The sequence below is a fragment of the Oryzias latipes genome, chromosome 15, assembly GCF_053564925.1.
Source record: "Oryzias latipes strain Hd-rR chromosome 15, Olatipes_Hd-rR_3.1".
In the NCBI taxonomy this organism is placed as follows: domain Eukaryota; kingdom Metazoa; phylum Chordata; class Actinopteri; order Beloniformes; family Adrianichthyidae; genus Oryzias; species Oryzias latipes.
The window spans coordinates 28,240,900-28,260,884 of NC_136251.1; the positions used below are offsets into that span (position 1 = coordinate 28,240,900).

At 41.5% G+C, this 19,985-nt stretch overlaps 1 protein-coding gene across 1 annotated transcript; it reads right to left on the reverse strand.

The window, feature by feature from the left end:
- Window positions 1–1,123: 1,123 nt before the first annotated feature.
- ston1 (stonin 1) lies at window positions 1,124–18,033 on the reverse strand. Its single transcript, XM_011484649.4, has 11 exons — window positions 17,804–18,033; window positions 11,884–13,772; window positions 10,598–10,800; window positions 6,579–6,680; window positions 6,382–6,505; window positions 6,178–6,227; window positions 4,686–4,779; window positions 4,125–4,615; window positions 1,797–2,027; window positions 1,614–1,703; window positions 1,124–1,506 (listed from the first exon to the last, which is right to left on the reverse strand). Exons 2-11 carry the CDS (start codon window positions 13,724–13,726, stop codon window positions 1,399–1,401), a joined length of 3,336 nt encoding a protein of 1,111 aa, XP_011482951.1. The 5' UTR covers window positions 13,727–13,772; window positions 17,804–18,033; the 3' UTR covers window positions 1,124–1,398.
- Window positions 18,034–19,985: the final 1,952 nt, after the last annotated feature.

The following is a 19,985-nucleotide window of genomic DNA, read 5'->3' on the forward strand; positions in this document are numbered from 1 at the left end:
CAAAGGATTTTTTTTGTTCTGCTGGTGTGCTTTCAGCATCTGCTTTTCCTCTGAAGATTACGGCCGAACGTTTCCACGGCTCTGCAAAAGAAAATTCTGCTTTGACCCTGCAAAAGCGAGCTTTTGCAGCACTCCTGAGAAATACACAACGCACCATTTTCAGCAGTCGCTTTATTTTTCCTTCAATTCAATGTCAGAAAAAGGACTGATAAAAGAATGTAGGCTGGAAGGCATTCACTGAACTTCTTTTCAGGTTTTACACACTTGGTGCAAAACTGTCCATTAAAAGGGTTGTCGGATGTATTCCTTAGTCATTTGCCTTACTGTAACATACATTTTGAAGTTTGCAAACTCTTTGTTAATTGCCATTACTTAAAAAGGAAAATTGTTAGCTCTTCAGTCAAAAATACGAGACAATTTCAGCAAAAACTAAAATTAAAAGCGAATTCTTTTTTTAAATACTTGCAAATATTTTGGGAAATTAGAGGGATTAGTGGTTCCATTTAAAAAATAAAAGCCAATTTAAATAAGTTTACTTTAAATATTGATAAAGCCTCAATTTAAATGTTTCTTAAAAATGATTTTTGGGATCAGAGTGAAAATAAAAAAAGGCATGATGGGTTGTGGCAGATTAAAACAATGCTTCCAGTGAAACCTGCGGGTGTCGCCTTATGACCATTTGGGCTCAGCTGAACTATTCACTCAAAAATAATAGTCAACCAACAACCTCAATAGACTGAAAAACCAGGTTCTTCAGCTGTGATTTTTTTTTTCCTACCGGCAGTTTTTTTCCCCCCCAAAATGATCTGAAGATCTAAAAGTCATCAGGCTCAAACGGCAGAAGACGTTCAGGGAGGATGAGACTATTTTCACACACCAATTGGAAGCCAGAGTCTAGAAATCAACCCAACTGATGACCTTTGAGATGTGCTGCGAGTGACTTCATGCACCAATCTGTCCATCAAGCCAGGACTTGTGCAAAAATAAAATAAGTTTTTTGAAGCACTACCACAGCAAATGGATGCTGCAAGAGTTAAATTGTAATAATTTAAGCTTTTATCCATTATATTTACATAGAGCACTGAAAATACTAAAGAAAAGAGTGGGGGGAAAAAATGGGGGAATGCAATGTATAAGTTTATTTGTAACCTGAAAGGGAAACAAACTGTAAAAATCAAATTTGTAAGCAGAAAATGATGCTACTAATTAAGAGAATGATAAATACAAACATGGCTACCAACAACTTGAGAAAGAAATCGACAAAGTCTTAGTTTTTCTCTGATATTAACACATTTGTGTCTGAACTTTTAAAGCATACGATATCACAACCAAGGAGAAATAATTTACACATTTTATCACCGCTTCCTGTTTTTCCCCCACTTGCTCTCTAGGAGCTCATTACCACTCTGCTTCCCCAACAGCTTTGGAGAACACATAGTCCCGACCTCCGTAACATATCACCCCGTCTTTTAGATGAAACTTCCAGCGATTCTTGCTGCGGTGAATCTGTAACACAAAGAAGAATTTGCTATTTTTTTCCCCCCTCCCATCAGCCTTCAGTGCGGTGCTTTGAGAGTCAGGAAACGATCCATAAAGAGACACAATGTTCTTACTTTGTCATACTGGCAAACAATGACATTGTCGGTGTCAAAAAGGTCCGGGATGTCCTGTTCAACCACATCATCACCTGAATTCAAAGGATCCTAATAATCCAATTTTGGAGGAAGCAAATTAGCAAACATTTTACATTATATCTGCAAATATGAACCAAAAGCATTCAGAGCAGAATCTCCTACCCCTTCTTCTACATCAGCGAGCTCATCGATTCCTCCACTGCTGCTGCTGCTGCTGGCCACGCTGTTGCTGTCGCTGCTTTCATTTTCTTCCTGCAGGGCCTTGATGACCTCAGCATTGATCAAGCCAAGAAAGTCATTCTCCTGCAAGGGAACCTCCTCGTCCTCCTCGTGGTCAGAGTTGTCTGCTGGACCATCCAGCTGAATGATGTCAGACAGGGCGTTATAGTCCTGCTTTACAGGAAGAAAAGAAAAAAAAAAAAGTCAGATTCTTGCAGAGAAATAAACTTTGAGAAGATCCAACCCTCCGCTTTAAAGCCTGAAAGAGACATTTTGTTTTGGAGAACACTTTCTAAACGCATTTAAGGTCGAACCTAAAAACAAAAGAAGTATGTCATTTATATCTAAATAGGCCCCCAGAAATAATCCCAAAAGTGCTTATTTCAAAGTTTAAAAGCCAAAACGTTTGTTTTTTGTAACTTTAAGAATCAGTTTTTGCAATGTGGACATTATTTGTTACATTTAAAGACTAGGGGCCTAGAGATAGAATCACCTAAACACTTTTAATTTTGAATTTCAGAAACAAATATTTGAAATTATTCAAATTTAAAATCAAGTGCAGTTTCTGAGTGAGCCAAAAATGTCCTTCTGGTTTGTTTCAGTCAGGGTTTTTTGTGCCAATGTAATCGCAGAACTAGATGGGGCAAAAATTTAGTAATGTAAAAGATAAAGATACATGTTAAAAAAATAACTAAATCAAGCACACGGAGTAACAGCAGAATTGGTTGAAAACCAGATACAAGATTATGTTGACAAAAAGGTACAAAAATGGATTTGGAAGTAAAATGGTTTCTGGCAAACTGTCAGTTACTCTTCATGTTGCGTCTCCCCCCGTTTGTTTATGTACATGTGATGCAAACAAATCCGAAAAGTACGAATACAAGCTTGCTTCTACCAAGCATCGACTGTATAGAGAACTGGACTGAGCAAGTGTGACGTAGAAGAGGTTTGCCTCCGGTTCCAACCAATTTGTCGATGTCGAACCAGATGTCCTCAAAAAGGCGTGATTGGTCCACGTTGGTCTTAGTCTACACTTTTAGAACCACTCTCCAATCAGTAGCTAGAATGTTTGAAGGCCACACCCCTTCCACTGAAAGCAAGATCAGGAAAATTCTTGAAAAGCTAAGGTTTGATGCAAAGCAACCTCCCATGATTCAGATTGGTCCGTTTATGACTTTAATAACTTTCACTTCACAGCAAAAGTTTGAAAAAAAAATAATTAGGTTATCAACAACATGTTAAAAAGATGTATCAGGGAAAGAATGGTTATTTTGACCAATAGAATGAGTAATAGCGGGTTATTTTTTTATAGAAGTCTGAGATTTTCTTGGAGATTTTCTTCCTGTTTTGACCGCCAGTGTGGAGGGGTTGTTCAGTCCAGTTCTCATATACAGTCAATGCACCAAAGTTTCAATAAACTGAAAGTGAACCACAGTGAGGGATGTGTTGACTAAAAAAATAATGACCTTTTTTTTCTCCACAGCACTTCAAACAATACCTGAATAAATGTATAACACTAACTAAAAAGAACAAAAAAAGGTCTAAAAGACCCAGTATGTCAGATTTTTATATTTGAAGCCGTTATGGGGGGGGGAATTGCTGGTCAGATTTAAAAGTGTTTTTAACAGGCATTTTCATTTATCGTGTCGAACACTAAATGAAAAATGGATATATAGATTTTAATTCATTTTGAATCTTTTTGGTTTGTGGACCTTGTTTGTGGGAAAATGACAACCCTACACAAATTTTAAACAATGGAATGAAAGGAGGCCAACTCAGCTGTTTTATAAGTCACTTAGGAAAGGAAAATTTAAGTTAAAAAGCACTATAACTGTGTTTCTATAGGGTTAGCAAAGGAAAAGTAGAATGGATAATAGGTGCATTACTGCCTAGGCTCCTGAATTAAGACTTGGCAAAGACATTTATTAGGAAAATTAATCTTTGGAATCTGATCCCAGGTTGTAAAAAGCTGCAAATTAGAGCAGATTACACCAACTGAATCCACTCAGAAAAAGAAAAAAATAGGTTCTGTCTAAGTTTGGAAAAATAGATTGAAAGAAGTTCCTCCAGTAAAAATGACATCCTAACAAGTATTAGTAATCCAAAGAACTGCAGGCAGTAGAATGTGAAGTTCCAGGAATCACCTGACCTCAGCACGGTTCCCGCTCCCCGAACACGGAACAACTCACACATGAGGAACTATTGTACACAGCTGGAGCAAAGCTTTGACGATGTTCTAGGAAAAAGCATTAGTGAAATCATGGAGTTTACCTGAAGAGCAGCTTCAGACCGACTGCTGGAGTTTCCAGCTGCTACATCCCTGCTCCTTTCAACTTTCTCCGTCTCCTTCTCAATCACCTCTTTCAGGATGTCATAAATGTCTCTGCCCTTTGTCGTTTGCGCCAAGGCCTCCTCTGCGCGGATCTGGAGGTCTAACAATTGAGTGCAGGGTGAGGCAGTCGTGGAGACGTTCACAGGTTCAGGTGGAGGAGTTGGCTCATTATCTCCCAGTGTGAGGTCTATGTGGGGAAGGCTGCTCTCCTGACAAAGCGGCAGACTGGGCCTTGGATGTGTGATGGAGGAGGCGGGGAGAGCAGACGGCTCCGGCACACGTGGAGGAACGGGATGAGGTGGAACCACAGCTGGCTGGAGGGCCGGGGCGTCCCGCCACTCTGTGACTCTGGGTGGGGGGTGCGATGCAGGCTGCTGTCCTGCTTGGGCCTGGGAAACCACGACGGGAACGTTCACTTTGTACAGCTGACCTTGAAGGAACAGAGGGAAAGGTCGTTTCAAACTTCCAGCTACAAACTGTGGTTTGAAGCTGCTGTGCACCTGAGGCTGTTTGCAGGGTGACTCCAGCTGGTATCTGCACTGGGTACGCCAGAGAAGCGGGAAGGGAAAACGTCGCCAGGGGCCCCGAATTCTTCTGCAATTAACCAAGGTCATGATTAAGAGATTATGCAACTCACTACATTTATGGCAAATCAAAGACAGGCTGATGAATCCATGTAGGCAAACAAAAAAAGGGAAAGTTAAGTGAAAAAAAAAGAAAAATCAAGATACTTTTAGTGAAGAAAACATTTAAATCGACATTTTCTTTGTTTTATAGCACGTTTGTTATGGGATTTCAAAAGCACTCATTGTGTCTGCTGTTCAATACGAGCACTAATTAAAATCTAAAAGTCTGTTATGCATCATAACTATGCTAGATCTATTTTCAAAGCTTTCCCAGTGGTCTTCATTGTGATTATGCTGTTTTTAGCCAAAAATAAATAAATAAAAAAACTAGAAACAATTAAAAGTCATTTCCTGGGACATAGTTTCTGCAGAGCGGCAGTACATTAAAATCCATATCTGAGCTGTGGGCTGTTGGAGCAAAGCAACCCAACCCCCCTTCCCAACACCCATCTTTTTATGCGCTCTCCCACTAGCTTACATCCCTTCACAACCCCAGCATAACATAATAATTGATACCCTATTTATAAATTTTTCTCCCCATTCGACCCATCCCCTGGGGGAGCGGTGAGCTGCAGCTGAACCGCACTCGGGAGGCAGTAGCGTTAAGGGTCTTGCCCAAGGACCCCCATTGATATGGTAATTGCCCCAGTACCATTGTTTATTCCCCTCCGGGAATCGAACGCTGGATTCCTGCGTGGCAGCCCTTTACCTTACCAACATTATCGATGCAACGAAAATGGCGAGCAACGTTTGAGCTGTCCAGCTGTACGGTTTTGAGCCAGATGCCAACTCGGACAAGAAAAAAGACGTACTTGAATTTTAGCGTCTGCTCCTGATTCACAACAGTTTGAGTAAAGAAATGCTCAGAAATGCACTTTTGAGTTGAAGTTTCTCCACGCATGTCCACCATCGCCAGACAAATGCAGCAACATGTAAAAAATAAATAAACTCTTTCATTATTTTTTAAACATTTAGTTTCAATCTTTATCAGAATTGTGCCCCTAAAGCTCACATTCATTTCTAATGCAGCAGACCTAAGATCGGATAAATGAATAAAATAAAAAACAAAACAAAGACTTAAACCAAATTTGAAGGGGATAGAATTTGCCTTTTCTTTATTAACCCATGTCAGGTCACGGTCTCCGTAAGAAAGTCTGTGCAGAAGAGTGACTAAATCAAACTTTTTTTAAAAAGTTATTAGAGTCATCAGCATTTAAAATAGTCACTGTGTCTTTTTGCACGAGCCATTTTCCATGTTTAGAACTCCTGAGGCCAATTCCTTCCACAGTTCTGTCAGAACCCGTCTGTCAACAGGTCCCTTCACACAGACGGGCCATGCAATTGCAAATTCAATGGGAGAACTTGCCTTGACTGGAAAACTGTTGAAGTTCTGAGCTGCAGGTATCACAGCTGGAGCTGAGGGCAGAAATCATGGAGGGAAAGGCAGATCAATTAAAAAGGAACAGCCTTTGTGGAAAAACCTTGAACAATTCATACACAAAAATACACAAAAAAATGGATGCCCTGCAGTATAAATCTTTGCCACATTAATGTAAATAAATGATGTTACCTGCAAGATCCGGTTCAGTCTGTTGGTAACCAGCTGGAAGCTGCAGCACAAAGTTTGAGGAGTTGATGTTGTTCCTTCTGTGGTCATCTATTGCTTTGGACTGCAACACCTTTGACTCCCAGAGCTGCACAGCAGATAAATAAATAGAAAACCTCCTTTCTCACGCACAAAGTGGCAAAGTTGTGCATCGAACCCACATGTCTTAAATCATCCAAAACCCGATCTTCAATCCCTTCATCCAAGAAGAGCTCCTTCATACTGTCAATCACATCGTCGATTATGGACAGGTAGAGTTTGGCCTACATTTTTAAAAACAGAAGTTTTTTCATTAATCTAATCCAACCTTGTTTTTTTCACCTTTTAGCTTTAACACCAACATCTGAATATTTAAAGTAACTTTTGAGTTCTCCACAATATAGTGTAGAGCCTTCAAGAATAGTCATCAAACTAAACTGGGTTAGCAAAAACAAGCCTAAAGGGACTTTAAAAGTAGGATTGCTCACCACTGGACCTGTATTAGTCAGCATGATTCCAGAAGGACGGGGAATGTGACCACTTCTGTCTGTTTGGAAAGACACCTGTGTGCCCCTCTAGGACACACAGGTTTCTTCAATCTTCATCAAGCTGAGTCTTGATGAGATGAGGATCCATTATTTAAAAACCAGGGCATCTAGGCACATACATGTAAAACACACTTTTATTTCAGACTCAGATGTGGTCCATAGAAAAAGATACAAATACAGTATACATAACAAAAAGTAAAAAGATATAAATTAAAAAGAGTATAATCGCTGTATCCAGTGTTTCCTCAGGGCAGAAGTGTAGCGGCATGAGCTTCTTTTGGGATCAGTCAGAGACATGATAATTGAGAATTTAATTATAATTTAAATAATTTAAAGAGGAGGGGAGCCAGTTTAGCTCGTGCTGGTTTGCGGCGCCTTCCGTCCGTGAAACCCAGGTTCGACTCCAGGCTGCTCCCTGTTCCCTTCTCTACCTCTGCCGGTTCCAAGCTCGGTTAGAGAAGGTTGCGTCAGGAAGGGCATCCGGCGTAAAACATTGCCAAATTTACCATGCGACTTGTTCGCTGTGGCGACCCCTGATGGGAGAAGCCGAAAGTGGAAGAAGAAGAAATAATTTAAAGAGGAAAAAGGCACATGGTACACAAGCATAACCTTTTGAAGTTATGATTGGTGGTTTTGTCATCTGTGTACCATGATGCATCACTTTTAAGGTCTAATGTTTTCATCACCACAGTTAAAGCCTCTTCGAACTACTGATTTGTCCTCAAGACCAATTTTTCTGATCTTTAAAGATAAAAATACAATGAAGGATAAAACCAAGGACCTTTGAACTAAACAGAAGAGAGTTCAAAAAACGTTACCAAGGATCCTTTGATTTTATTTGTATTTGTTTCTCAAGCAAAGGAGAAACTTTTGACATCTTCACAAATAATCTGTCTTGTTTCAGTGATGAAGTTTCTGTCTCAAAATATAGTGCAGCAGTCCTAATTACACAACTGACAGTTGTGTAGTTAGGACTGCTGCACTGTATTTTAAAAAAAAAAGAATGTTTACCATAATTCAGTATCTGTCAGCGATAGACTGACAGACACATCATCACAATACGTGGTTCATGAATCCAGACATAGAAGATTAAAGTTTGTGGCGTTACAATACAGTCCGATTCTTTTACTTAAATCACTACAATCTAGATATTTATGAAATATTTGGTGTTTAAAACTATAAATGAAAATGCCTCTTAACAGAGGAACTTCTCTGTTTTTAACTTTTCTTACTGGCACGTTTTTAATTTAAACAACAAACAAAGAAAATATCAGCTTCACGTGTAAAAATCAGACATTCTGGCTTTGTCTAATGTGGTAAAAAAGTGTCGTTTTGATTCATTCAGGGATTGTTTGAAGTGCTGTGGGGGTAAAAAGGGATTATCATATGTTTACAGCACAACACACATCCCTCGCTGTGGTTCAGTCCATTGTAATTGACCCCAACTTGGTGGAAGCAAGCTTGTGATTGGACGCTTTTTGTGCTTCCATCACATCTGCAGGAAATGGCAAAGACAGTAGAAAAGAGAAACATAACAGAAATCGATTACTTCCTGCTCAATTCTATACCTTTATAGCAACATAATCTTGTTTGTATCTGTGGTTTTCAACAGATACTGCTGTTACTCTCAGTAACAGATTGATTTTCTGTATCCTTTACATCCCTATAGTGCTTGTGATTGTTGTCTTCAATTTCCACATTTTGGTTGATTCTAAACAATAAGCTTTTCTAATGCTTTTATAAAGCCCTCCATCCCACAATTACAACATCCTTGAAGTTTATTTTTTGAAGTATACTTGAGTATTTAGCATAGCAAGTCTACTATAGGCCGTGGACATGTAGTATAGGCCCTATACTAATTGAATACTTCTTTGGATAAGTATACTTGACTATTTCATGCCAAGACTTTCATCAACTCATCTGACGCAGATCTGTATAGTGAGGGCACCAATAAAATTATTTAAGACTTTAACAATTTAAGAATGTGTGAGATACCAGAGGCAAGAGTCATAAACATCTACTTAATGGTATTCCTGAATCAGAACCTCTGAAATGACACTAAAAGTTAAAAAAAAGCAATATGAATCTGCTACAATTTTTTCCAAATCCCTTCAAATTTTATTTATTTATGTAAAAAAAAATAGTATCTTTTTTTAGTAGAATCAAGGAGAAAAAGGGTTTTTAACTGTTAACTAGCATTCATTTTTTGGGTTTTTGGGAGCTCTTAGAGGTGATTACTAATACAAACACTGCCCCCTACAGTTATAAGAAAAGTCTGTTTACATGCAAACACCTTTAATATTGAGATCAAACTAAAGGGAAGAGACTCAGATTGATGTTTTTCTGTCATAAAGGTTTACATAACACATTCCCACAATGACGTGCATGAAAACTGACACACAAACACCTGTGCAGTGTTCAAAATATAATTAAAAAAAAGCATTAAAAAAAGATTTCAAAACACAAATGACCCTTTTAAATAAAAGACACTTTACAGAAAAATCATTTATTTTGTAGCAACGAGCAGCTCCAACATATCTCTTTCTCTGAACATTTAGAAAAAAAATGTGTTTCTTTATTCAAAGAATAAGAAAATATAAACATTTGATTTATTCTTTCACTCCAGTTTTCCTAAACCTATAAAAGCACAAATCGTGGCATGTCATGGTAAATTTTTACTCTTTATGTACATTAAAAATATCAAGCTCAAGACAGATAGCCCATTTAAGGTTTACGTTGTAGCCCTTCACCATTTTAAGACTTAAAGGTTTTGATTTATTCACAACCTAAAGACAGAAAAACATTTTAAAATAAACATTTAAATAAAATTACAGTCCTCAGTAACACAACCTGTTTCTAAAGTCAAAGGTCAATGTGAGACGAGCAACTAAAGTAATAGCATTTCATCACCTACATTTGCACAGTAGGTGTTTCGTTTTACGGCTGAATCGGCACTAAATGACTTTTAAAAGCCGTTCTGCAGGGTTTGCAGTTCAGGTCTAACTGCTGCTTTAGCCTCTTTGTGCTCTTAATCGTATCAGACTGATGGATTCACAGAGAGAAAACGGACACACACACACACACACACACTCACACACACAAAAAAGAATTTTAAGTGCCAAACCCAAACATCTGCACAGAATTATCTTGTCACAGAACAGAACATCACTTAAGTTGTTTATCTCACATTAAACACGATGCGTGCATTTATCAAGGCTGCTAGAGGACAGTGCAGATGATGCAAATGCAAGCTTATGTGTACACAGTAGTATAAGGAGGAATCGTAGTCTTAATAAACCCATAAAATGTAAAGTGCTATGCAAAAAGACTGACAGATGGTTTATTTAATCTAGAAATATTCAGTCTCGGCTTAAGAATGCACCATAATATTAACCTTAATGAGAAATAATACCAGATTATGAGCAATTTCATGATTTTGACAGATATTAAAGCAAAACATGTTCATTTTTGTCGTCCCTTTTCCTGAACCAAAGAGATGGCGTCTTCCTGCGACCGTCACTGCGTCATACAGCCAGCGTTCCTCTGTGAGCCCGTTTCGATCCACTTCTTCTCCACTTCCACCTGCAACACATCCAGTGTGGTGAGTCACAGACGGGCGGCGGGGAGGTGGGGCCGGCGATGAGACGTCTCACCTGGCAGTGGTAGCGCGTCCAGCTGGTCACGTGTTTCTGCGGCTGGATGTCGCTCGCCGTGCCGAGGGACTTCACCCTGGTCTGCGACACCACTGCGCCCATGATTTCTGCCTCCATGGTGACAAAAGGGTACCAGTCGTCCGGGATCTCCTGATCGGATCCCAGCTCCAGTTTGCAGGAAAACGAGTGGGGGTGATCCACGGCTGCAAAAACCGCAGACACAACAAAGGTCTTAAGCTCCGGCGGGGCAATCCAAGGCTGAGAGCCAACGATTAAAGTGTTCAGATAAGATGCTTCTAGAGGGATAACTAGTCGAAAAGTACTTTTTTATTTATTTAACCCCATATAAACATGTATCATATTGATGTACACACTTCTAAGACCTCTATCTAATTTATAAGATCTATTTAGTGTTCCCAGATGTCTTTGAACTATGATTATGCCGTTTTAGCCAAAATCCAAAAACCTGCATCGTTTTCTGGGACGTAATTTGTCCCTCATACCTCCGAACTAACATCGCCTGAGCAACAAAAACGGCGAGCAATATTGGAGCTATCCAGCCGTACAGTTTTGAGCTGGATGCCAGGTCGGAAGAGGAAAACAAAGACGTACATGGATCTACTTGTCTACGGAGCGAAGCAGCAGATTTTCTACGTCACAAACAAGCTCTTTTTCCACCAACAGCATTTTTTTTGTCTGCTCTAAAACACAACGATTTAAATATTAAATATTAAATAAATGCAATTTCAAGCTTATTTTTCTTAATGGATGTCCTCTAAAGCCAGAAAATGCCACAAGAGCATGTTGAAAGTGGGTCTTTAAAAACCTGTTATACCTCCATATTATCTTCTATTTTATGATTGCTGCTTCCCTGAAATCTCAAAAACGCTTGATGGGAAAAGCTTTGCCAATTTTCAAAAAACTTTATGCTGAGAATGACTCATCTGTTATTCATTTTTTAAAATGCAAAAATTTTCATAAATAATTTTAAAATGTGTGGATCAAATTAGAGACATAGGTGTTTTTTTTTTCCCCCAATCAACTTTGTTGTGACTAAAAACTTTACCAAATCACTCAACAGATCATATAAGTGATTCCATCTATATTACATACATTGCAAAAATGATTTGTGGATTTCATCAAAAAGGTTTAAGAAACATCATTTATCCACAAAATTTGAAACTCCTGTCAATTCTTTGAAGTAGCGAGGTTTACAGGGTTAAAGCAGAAGCGTTGGAAAAAAAGATCAATTCAAATCTTGCTGACGCAAAGCAGAAAAATGTTACCCGTGTTCTTCGCCGGCAGCTTGTCGATCCTCCACACGATGGCGGAATACACACTTTCGTACTTGATGGAGCCGATCGACACCTGCACGACGGGCTGCGAATCTGCAGCCCCCACCGAGCCCAGGCAGGTGTTTCTGTTCATCCTGGCCTTCAGCGACCTCTGCCGCAGTAAACCTGCAGTCTGGGTCACTCTGACCCAGTGGCCTGGGACCGGCACACGGATCACCACATTCTCACAGAGCGGGAAGTAAGCGCCAGAGGCCCTGAGGGAGGACAGGAAAGGGCCTGACATGTTGAGGAAAGCTTGGAGCTCCACGTAAGCTCCTTGAACTGTGACCACAGCTTTGACCGAGAAGGGCATGTCCGTGCAACCCAAAGCTGTGGTTTTGTACCGCATCAGCTCCACCCTACACGCATCTGGAGGGGAGAACTTAATTAACCTGGACCTCTTAAACTCTGTCTCGTTGACACATCTGTGGAAATGGCAGTCTGCGATCTCCATCCAGAGCTCGCCGCTGTCCTCGGACCCGTAGCTGGAGTCAGATCTTAGCAGCCCCAGGTCGTTGAGGGCGAGGAAACAGCCGCCGTGTCCGTTCAGGAAAGCAAGGCAGTGAACCTGACTGAAGGCTGCTCGCTCCATGACCTCCCCACACTTATCCAGCTGGATCCAAATGTGATCGGTGATCTGCAGAGACAGCTCCTGCTCCTCGTAGTGCCGGCTCTGCTGGTGAGGCGCCCCCAGTTTAAAAATCTCCTCCTCCATAGAGGCTACCAAATCCTCCATGTCCTCATGGACGGTGGAGCCGAACTTGAGCAGCTGCTCCACTTCCGCCTCGTGGCTGACCTCCACCTTTGGGTGATAGCGTTTCTTCTCCGTGTAGGAGAAATGCTCCACTTTGACCGTCAGGACTTTTCGGGGCTCGCTGTAACTTTCCACCCTGAGATCCGAGAGTCTACACTGAGGCAGGAGCTGGACCTCTTTGTACGGTTTCTCCAGGCCTTTCTCGTAGAACATCTGGAGGACCCCTCCAGGCAACAAGCGGAGATAGATCGGCCCCCACTGCCGAGAGGACATGCGGTTCTTTTTTTCGGGAATCCTGAGCATGACGGGCCAACCATCTCGCTTCTGGCTCCGGAACAGACCTCGAGGAACAAACTGCGACGGACCTTCTTTCAAAATCTCCGTTTTGCAGCTGCTCCGCCTCCCGTCTGTCACTTCTTCCACCGTCTCGAGTTTGTCCTCTGCGCCAGCTTGAAGCTTTTCCAGTTTGTTGCAAACATGGGCGAAAGTGCTCTGGAGCAGGGGGCGAGGAGGTTCACTGCCATCTTTGGTGCGAATAAAGAATCTCGGCAGGCTGTTGTCCCCGTCCGAGTCCGAGGAGGAGCCGTCCACGTCTGCGCCGTTTCCCGAATCCTCCCAAAACGGGTTGTAGTGTCCCGAGCTTCCGTGGAAAGAGGGGAAAGGGCTGGGTCTGTCCGAGGAGTGGTTCAGAGACTCTGATGCAGGGGATGACAAACAGCTGCCTGACGAGGAGAAACTCCTCGAGAAGGCGCTCTTGTTGGAGTGAGATGGGCTGGGAATTTTACACAAAGGAGCAGAAAGGGCTGATCCACATGGAGCAGAAGCCTGCCGTCTCGGTCTTGGGCGGCTTTGGGAAGACTGTTGGGGGGTTCCGGAGCTCCATGAAGTATCTTTGATTGGAGGAAACCCTGACTTCAGACCATTGGGGCGCGGCACCGACGCTGCCATGACGCCTGGCGATTCCAGGGACTTTTGAGGCGATGGGGGCGGCACGCCGTCATCATCAAACGTGACCCAGTTTGATGGTTTTGTGGAACACATGACAGAAAAGTTCAAATCAACCGTCTTCCAACCGAAACTTCTGCATCTGTAAGGCAAACACAAAAAACACAATCAATATTTTTACATTTACAATAACTAAAGTGTTCGATAAATGTCAAATATAAACACTTTAGTTTTTGCTCCCATCTTTCATAATGAAGTGAAGTGAGTGCTTCTCCTTTGCTGAGAGAATCGGTCCAACCTCACAGGTGTGCCATGTCAAGGTACTGATTAGACAGCATAATTATTGCACAGGTGTGCCTTCATTTGCGTTTGTAGAAAATGTTTCAGATTTCAACATTTTTAAATTGTATTTCTAAGAGGCAGTGAATGCATCACGGTGTTACTCCTTATTTAAGAGGAAATCAAATTCTAGTTTTTAATTAACTTATTTTGGTCAATTTATCTCCTTAAATTGGTATTTTTTCCAATAACATACATAGAAATCCCCTTAAAGACACCCTGTAATGAATTTGTTTTTGGTTTTTAGCATGTTCTCGTGGTATTTTTTGGATGATGGAAGACCAAAATAAAGAAAATTCAGCTCTAAACTGCATATCTGATTATTTCTTTATTCAAATGGTTGTGCGTTTTGAAAGTAGATCACAAGATAATCGGAGCAGGAAAAAACTTGATAAGAAACTGTGAGAACTATTCTTAGCATTAAAAACTATTTTCCTTGAAAGCCTTAAGAATTTTCTTAAAAACTAATTTCCTGGCATTTCAGGCTGAACTCCACCTGACCCAGACTTGGAATCAACAATCCAGCTTTTATTAGAGAATTTGTAAACTCTTTATTTTCAGTGGGCAACCGAGTCTGGCTGGAGAAGCCATGAAACTTTTCTCAGTGCACTAATAAGACTTTATCACATCACAAAGTTGGAAAATGCACCCCTAACAGCCATTTAAAGACAGAAATCATTAGAGAAAACCTCCCAGCATGCCTTACATTTTTATTGGAGGGATATCTGGTAACGATGGGGTGAATTTACCCACAATAAAAATAACAAGCTGGCTTTATTTAGTCTTTTAATTTGTATTGAAACTTATGAGAACAGCTGGAAGTGGGAAGTTGGAAAATCCGTCATGCTACAGTTCCTCTAAAACGCAACACGTGAGCCCAACGTTGCAGCAGAAGCCTCCCAAAACAGCATGAAGTCAACTGGGAGAGCAGCTCCCAACGTGACCCAGCAGCTGCTTTGGCGTGAAGCCTGGAGAGAGCATCAGCAGAAAATGAATGACAACAACCCCCTCCCCCAGGGAACCGATTTAGTTAGAGAAATCAGCCCATGAGGCTATTTTGACAGCAAACGTAAAGGAGCTGCACGACCCGCTCAACCCTACGCAGCTTCTGATTGGATGACAGCTGTGCACTGAGCATGCTCAAAGGACGCGGAGCAAAACCGCTGATGCCTCATCTCCCCATAAAAATAAAATAAGAGGGACAGAAAGACACAGTTACACCCCCCCTCCACGCATGAAGCAGACATCCAAGTGGAAAGTTCCTAAACAAACAGGGAAGTGGGGGCTCCAATCCAGGAAGTGGACCCCCTTCAGAGAGCATCCTCCAAACAAGTTTGACACGTTCACACGCTCATCCATCAGATTTGACTGGAGGGACAAAACTCTGATGGATTATTGGGAGGTGATGGTCGAGGGGGGGTTAGGTCTGACTATCTACTTCCTGATCTGCTGTCCCTTCCTGGGATCTCACACAGACAGAGCGGGAACAAGTCCGCCGTGCTGCCAAATCTACAGACAAAGAAATACATTCCACACATTCCTCAGGGACAAGCCGCTTTGACACCGGAAATACCGGCCCTGCTCCGTTGGTCCCAACATGCAGCAAATGTCATCCTCATCGCAAAAAATCAACAGCAGCGTGGACACGGAGAGACAGTCGTCCAACCAAAACGCAGAGAAATGGAGCCAACAGATGTTTATTGTGAAGAAACAATCACTCAAAACTCCACTTTGAGGAAAATTGTGTTTTCAACTTGTTTTTGTGGCATTTTTCTAATGATGTAGGACAAATATTCATGTAAAATTAAAGTCAAAAGTTGCATTTTTTTTCCATATTCAAATCATTGTAAATCGGGGGGGGGGGGGGGGGGTGAAGAAAAAAAAATAAAATAAAATAAAAAGATTGTAGTTGTGGCCAGTGACTGTATAAGAGAACTGGAGTGTGACGTCATCGATAAAGGTTCACTTCCGCTTCCAATCAAATGAAGCTTAGTCAATCGGCTTATTTTTTATTTTTTTATTTTTGCAAAAGGAATGTCGTCATGTTGGAACCAGAGGTCCTCAGTGAGCAGCGATTGATCCGAGTCAATCCGAGTCGACATTTCTATGGCAACGTCTCGAACGTCAAACCACATACTTTTGAGGCATCGGATTGGCCAGATCATAATTTTAATAATTTGCACTAAAGACAACAACAAAAAATCATGAAAAAAATTGGAATTATGAAGAACGTCTTTTAAAAAAAAACAATGGCGCAATGTCTGAGTAATAGCTGTTTATTTCTCAATAGAAGTTTATGCGGTTTTGGGGCACTTCCTGTTTGGAACACAAGAAGGGAGGGGTCATTCAGTCCAGTTGCCATACAGTCATTGGTTGTGGCTTTAAAAAATAGCATTCTTTTAATGGGCGAGATTTCCTTGTCTGAGCTCCGTATGATTAGCTCAAATATTTTCGCCATTTTTGTCCTAGAAAACAACACGTTTTTGGATTTTGGTTAAAAAAAAAAGAAGCCATAATTCTTAAGTAAAAGACTTCTAAGAATGCTTTGAAAATAGATCAAAAGATGATCAGAGTGGGATTTCCTTAAATTTGAAGATGTGAAACTGAAAGGAGACAAAAATATTAAGATTCATCTCAAAATGACAGCAAAAATCACATAACGCGGAAGAAATTGATTAAATTTTTACCTATAAAATAGCTCAGAAAGACCGTTTTATCTGAGGAAAAAACACAGACTCAGCTTCACAGACGAACCTGAAATCCAGTCCTGGAAAAAAGCTCCAAACAAAAAAAGAGGAAGAAAAAGTGAAGTATCCCACGGTGATAGGAAGTTGTCCAGACTGATCATATATTGACAAATGATGACTAAAGGGAAAATGTTTTCAGCCACAGAAAGAAAGAAAAAAACATTGCACTTGGAAAAAACAGATGTTTCCTGATAAATTGGGTTCCTGTGCGTGTTTCCAACACTCACAGCAGCATGCATTTCAAATTAAAAAAAATAAAAAGTATGTATAAAGTAGTGTTTGACTGCTAAATGGGTGATGATGAGCTGTGGCTTGTAAGCCCTGAAAAAAAGTGATGAGCCGTTTCCATGAGCATCCCTGACAGCACAGAGCCTGTCCAACAAAGCACAGGAGAAGGTTTGCAGCTTTTGTGTGCCAACACAGAAAATGCAGCTCTGTGAGGGTTAAATACTTTGATTCCAGCTCTCACTGCAGTTTTTGTGGAGACTTGTTCAGCTCAGAGAAGCACGAACAGAAAAAACAACATTAGAAAAAAAACCTGCTGGAACTAAAGCTGATTCAATCTGGGAACATGTTTAAAAAAGAAAAGAAAAACTGACATTTCTTCAGTTGTGCTCAGAATTTTAGTGTTTTGGGATTGTATGATAAGCTGTTTAACAAAAACAACTCTTGGCACTTTTGGAGATTTTGGGGGGAAAGGATAACAAAAAAAAGATTGAATTCTTTTGCAATTTATTAAAAAAAGTCCTGATGATTGTTTCACTTTGGACCAACCAGAGTAGCCGGTAAGCCCCTCTGTCTGTCCCCCCCGATTCATCAACCAAAAGGACTCTGAGGGGGGGAAAAACAAACAGAACCTGCACGCTGTCATCCACAACAGAGGCCCACGTCCCGGTTCGGGGGCCCACTCTCCGGACAGCTCAGACTCAAGTTGTAACTTCGCCCACGGCTGAGCCGCGGCTGTCAGTCTGCGCGCCGAGGCTCCAAACAAACAAAACAAACAGTTTACGACGTATTTGCTGCCACCTCAAACATCCCAGCTCCGTCAACAAGACGCGAGGAAACGTGGAGTGAAGGGAGGACTCACGCACTCAGCGGTGGAGCTCCTTCCTTCGGGTCATGTCAGCTGCTGGACGGACACGTCTGAGCTCCGACGGCGGCCGCGTTTTTCCACTCAAAATGGCAGAGTGTAAATCCTGGGAGTTTTTCCACGGAGCTGCACTTCCCCTCCCGAGTTCACAGACTGTCCTCAAACGGGACACCGCTCCAGCCAACGCAGCGGTGCTGCGTTCACGGCCGTTGGACATTTGGCACACCGCTGGTCACAACATTTACAGACTTATTATTAAAAGTTTCAGTGACGTTTTTTTCTTACGTTTACTAACGCAAAAGATCAACTTTTATCCATGTGTTGTGTTTTTTTCTCTCTTTTTGTTTATCGTTTTTAAGGAGGAAAAAAGGTTTGCACGCCGAATTGTGTTTTTTATATTTAAAATATTGTTTGTTCTTTAACATTTATTAAACGTCAGATCACATTTATTAGTTTATATAGGCTAAATTGCTGTGTCCCCTTATTGAATCCATGACCAAATCCGTGTTTTTGGCATCTGTTTTCACATAAAAATGTACACAGATTTTCTTAATTTGCCACAATGGAGGATCTTAATTTAAAGAAAACTTAATTAAACTGCAGGATCGAATAAAAAGAAACACTAGAATCTATTGATTCATTTAAACGCTTTATATTAAAATAGGTTAAATTGGAATTAGTTTTAACTTTAAAAATTCAAAACAAAAATAAAGGTGAAAAACAAAAGCAGCATGTCTATGCACAGGTATGTCAGCGTATATCAGATCATTTCGCCAAACCATATTTGGAAATAAAATATTTGAATCTGAAAATATGTGATATACTGTCTTAAGGCCATGTTTTATATATATCTTTGGTGACAAAGAGAGGCAAGGTAGTCCACACAGGGGGGGTCTCACTCCCAGAAGGAACAATAGCAGACATCGAGGACAGTTACAAGTACCTTGGAATTCCACAGGCAAATGGCAACCAGGAGCAGGCAACAAGGAAAGCTGCAACAGCTAAATACCTCCAACGAGTAAGGCAAGTTCTGAGAAGCCAGCTCAATGGCAAAAATAAGACCCGGGCAATTAACAGCTACGCACTGCCAGTTATCAGATACCCTGCAGGAATAATAAGATGGCCAAAGGAAGAGATACAGACCACGGATGTTAAAACACGAAAGCTCCTCACCATGCATGGAGGGTTCCATCCCAAATCCAGCACCCTGAGACTGTATGCTAGCCGCAAGGAAGGAGGCCGAGGACTAGTGAGCGTAGAAGCCACAATCCAGGATGAAACATCCAAGATGCATAAGTACATCAAGCTCAAGGCCCCAACTGACAGTGTGCTCAGTGAATGTCTCAGGCAATGAAGAGCAGAGGATAAAGTGCTGGAGGACAGATCCTCATGGGAGGACAAACCCCTGCATGGGATGTACCACCGGACCATAACTGAAGTGGCTGATATCAAGAAGTCCTACCAATGGCTAGAAAGGGCTGGCCTACAGGACAGTACTGAAGCGCTCATCCTGGCAGCTCAGGAACAAGCCCTGAGCACCAGAGCCATAGAGGCTCAGATCTACCACACCAGACAAGACCCAAGGTGTAGACTGTGCAAAGAGGCCCCTGAAACAATCCAGCACATAACTGCAGGATGTAAAATGCTGGCAGGGAAAGCATACATGGAGCGCCACAATCAAGTGGCTGGAATAATATACAGGAACATGTGTGCAGAATATGAACTGGAAACCCCAAGGTCAAAATGGGAAACACCTCCGAAGGTGGTAAAGAATGAGAGGGCAAAGATCCTGTGGGACCTCCAGATCCAGACTGATAGGATGGTAATGGCGAACCAACCAGACATTGTAGTGGTGGATAAAGAACAGAGGAAAGCCGTTGTGGTGGATGTGGCAGTGCCAAGCGATGGGAACATCAGGAAGAAGGAACATGAGAAACTGGAGAAATACCAGGAACTCAGAGAAGAACTGGAGAAAGCATGGAAAGTGAAGGTGACAGTGGTGCCTGTGGTAACTGGAGCACTCGGGGCAGTAACCCCCAAGCTGGAGGAGTGGCTACAACAGATACCTGGAAAGACCTCAGACCTCTCAGTCCAGAAGAGCGCAGTGCTAGGAACAGCTAAGATACTGCAGGACCCTCAAGCTCCCAGGCCTCTGGTAGAGGACCTGAGCTTGGAGGAG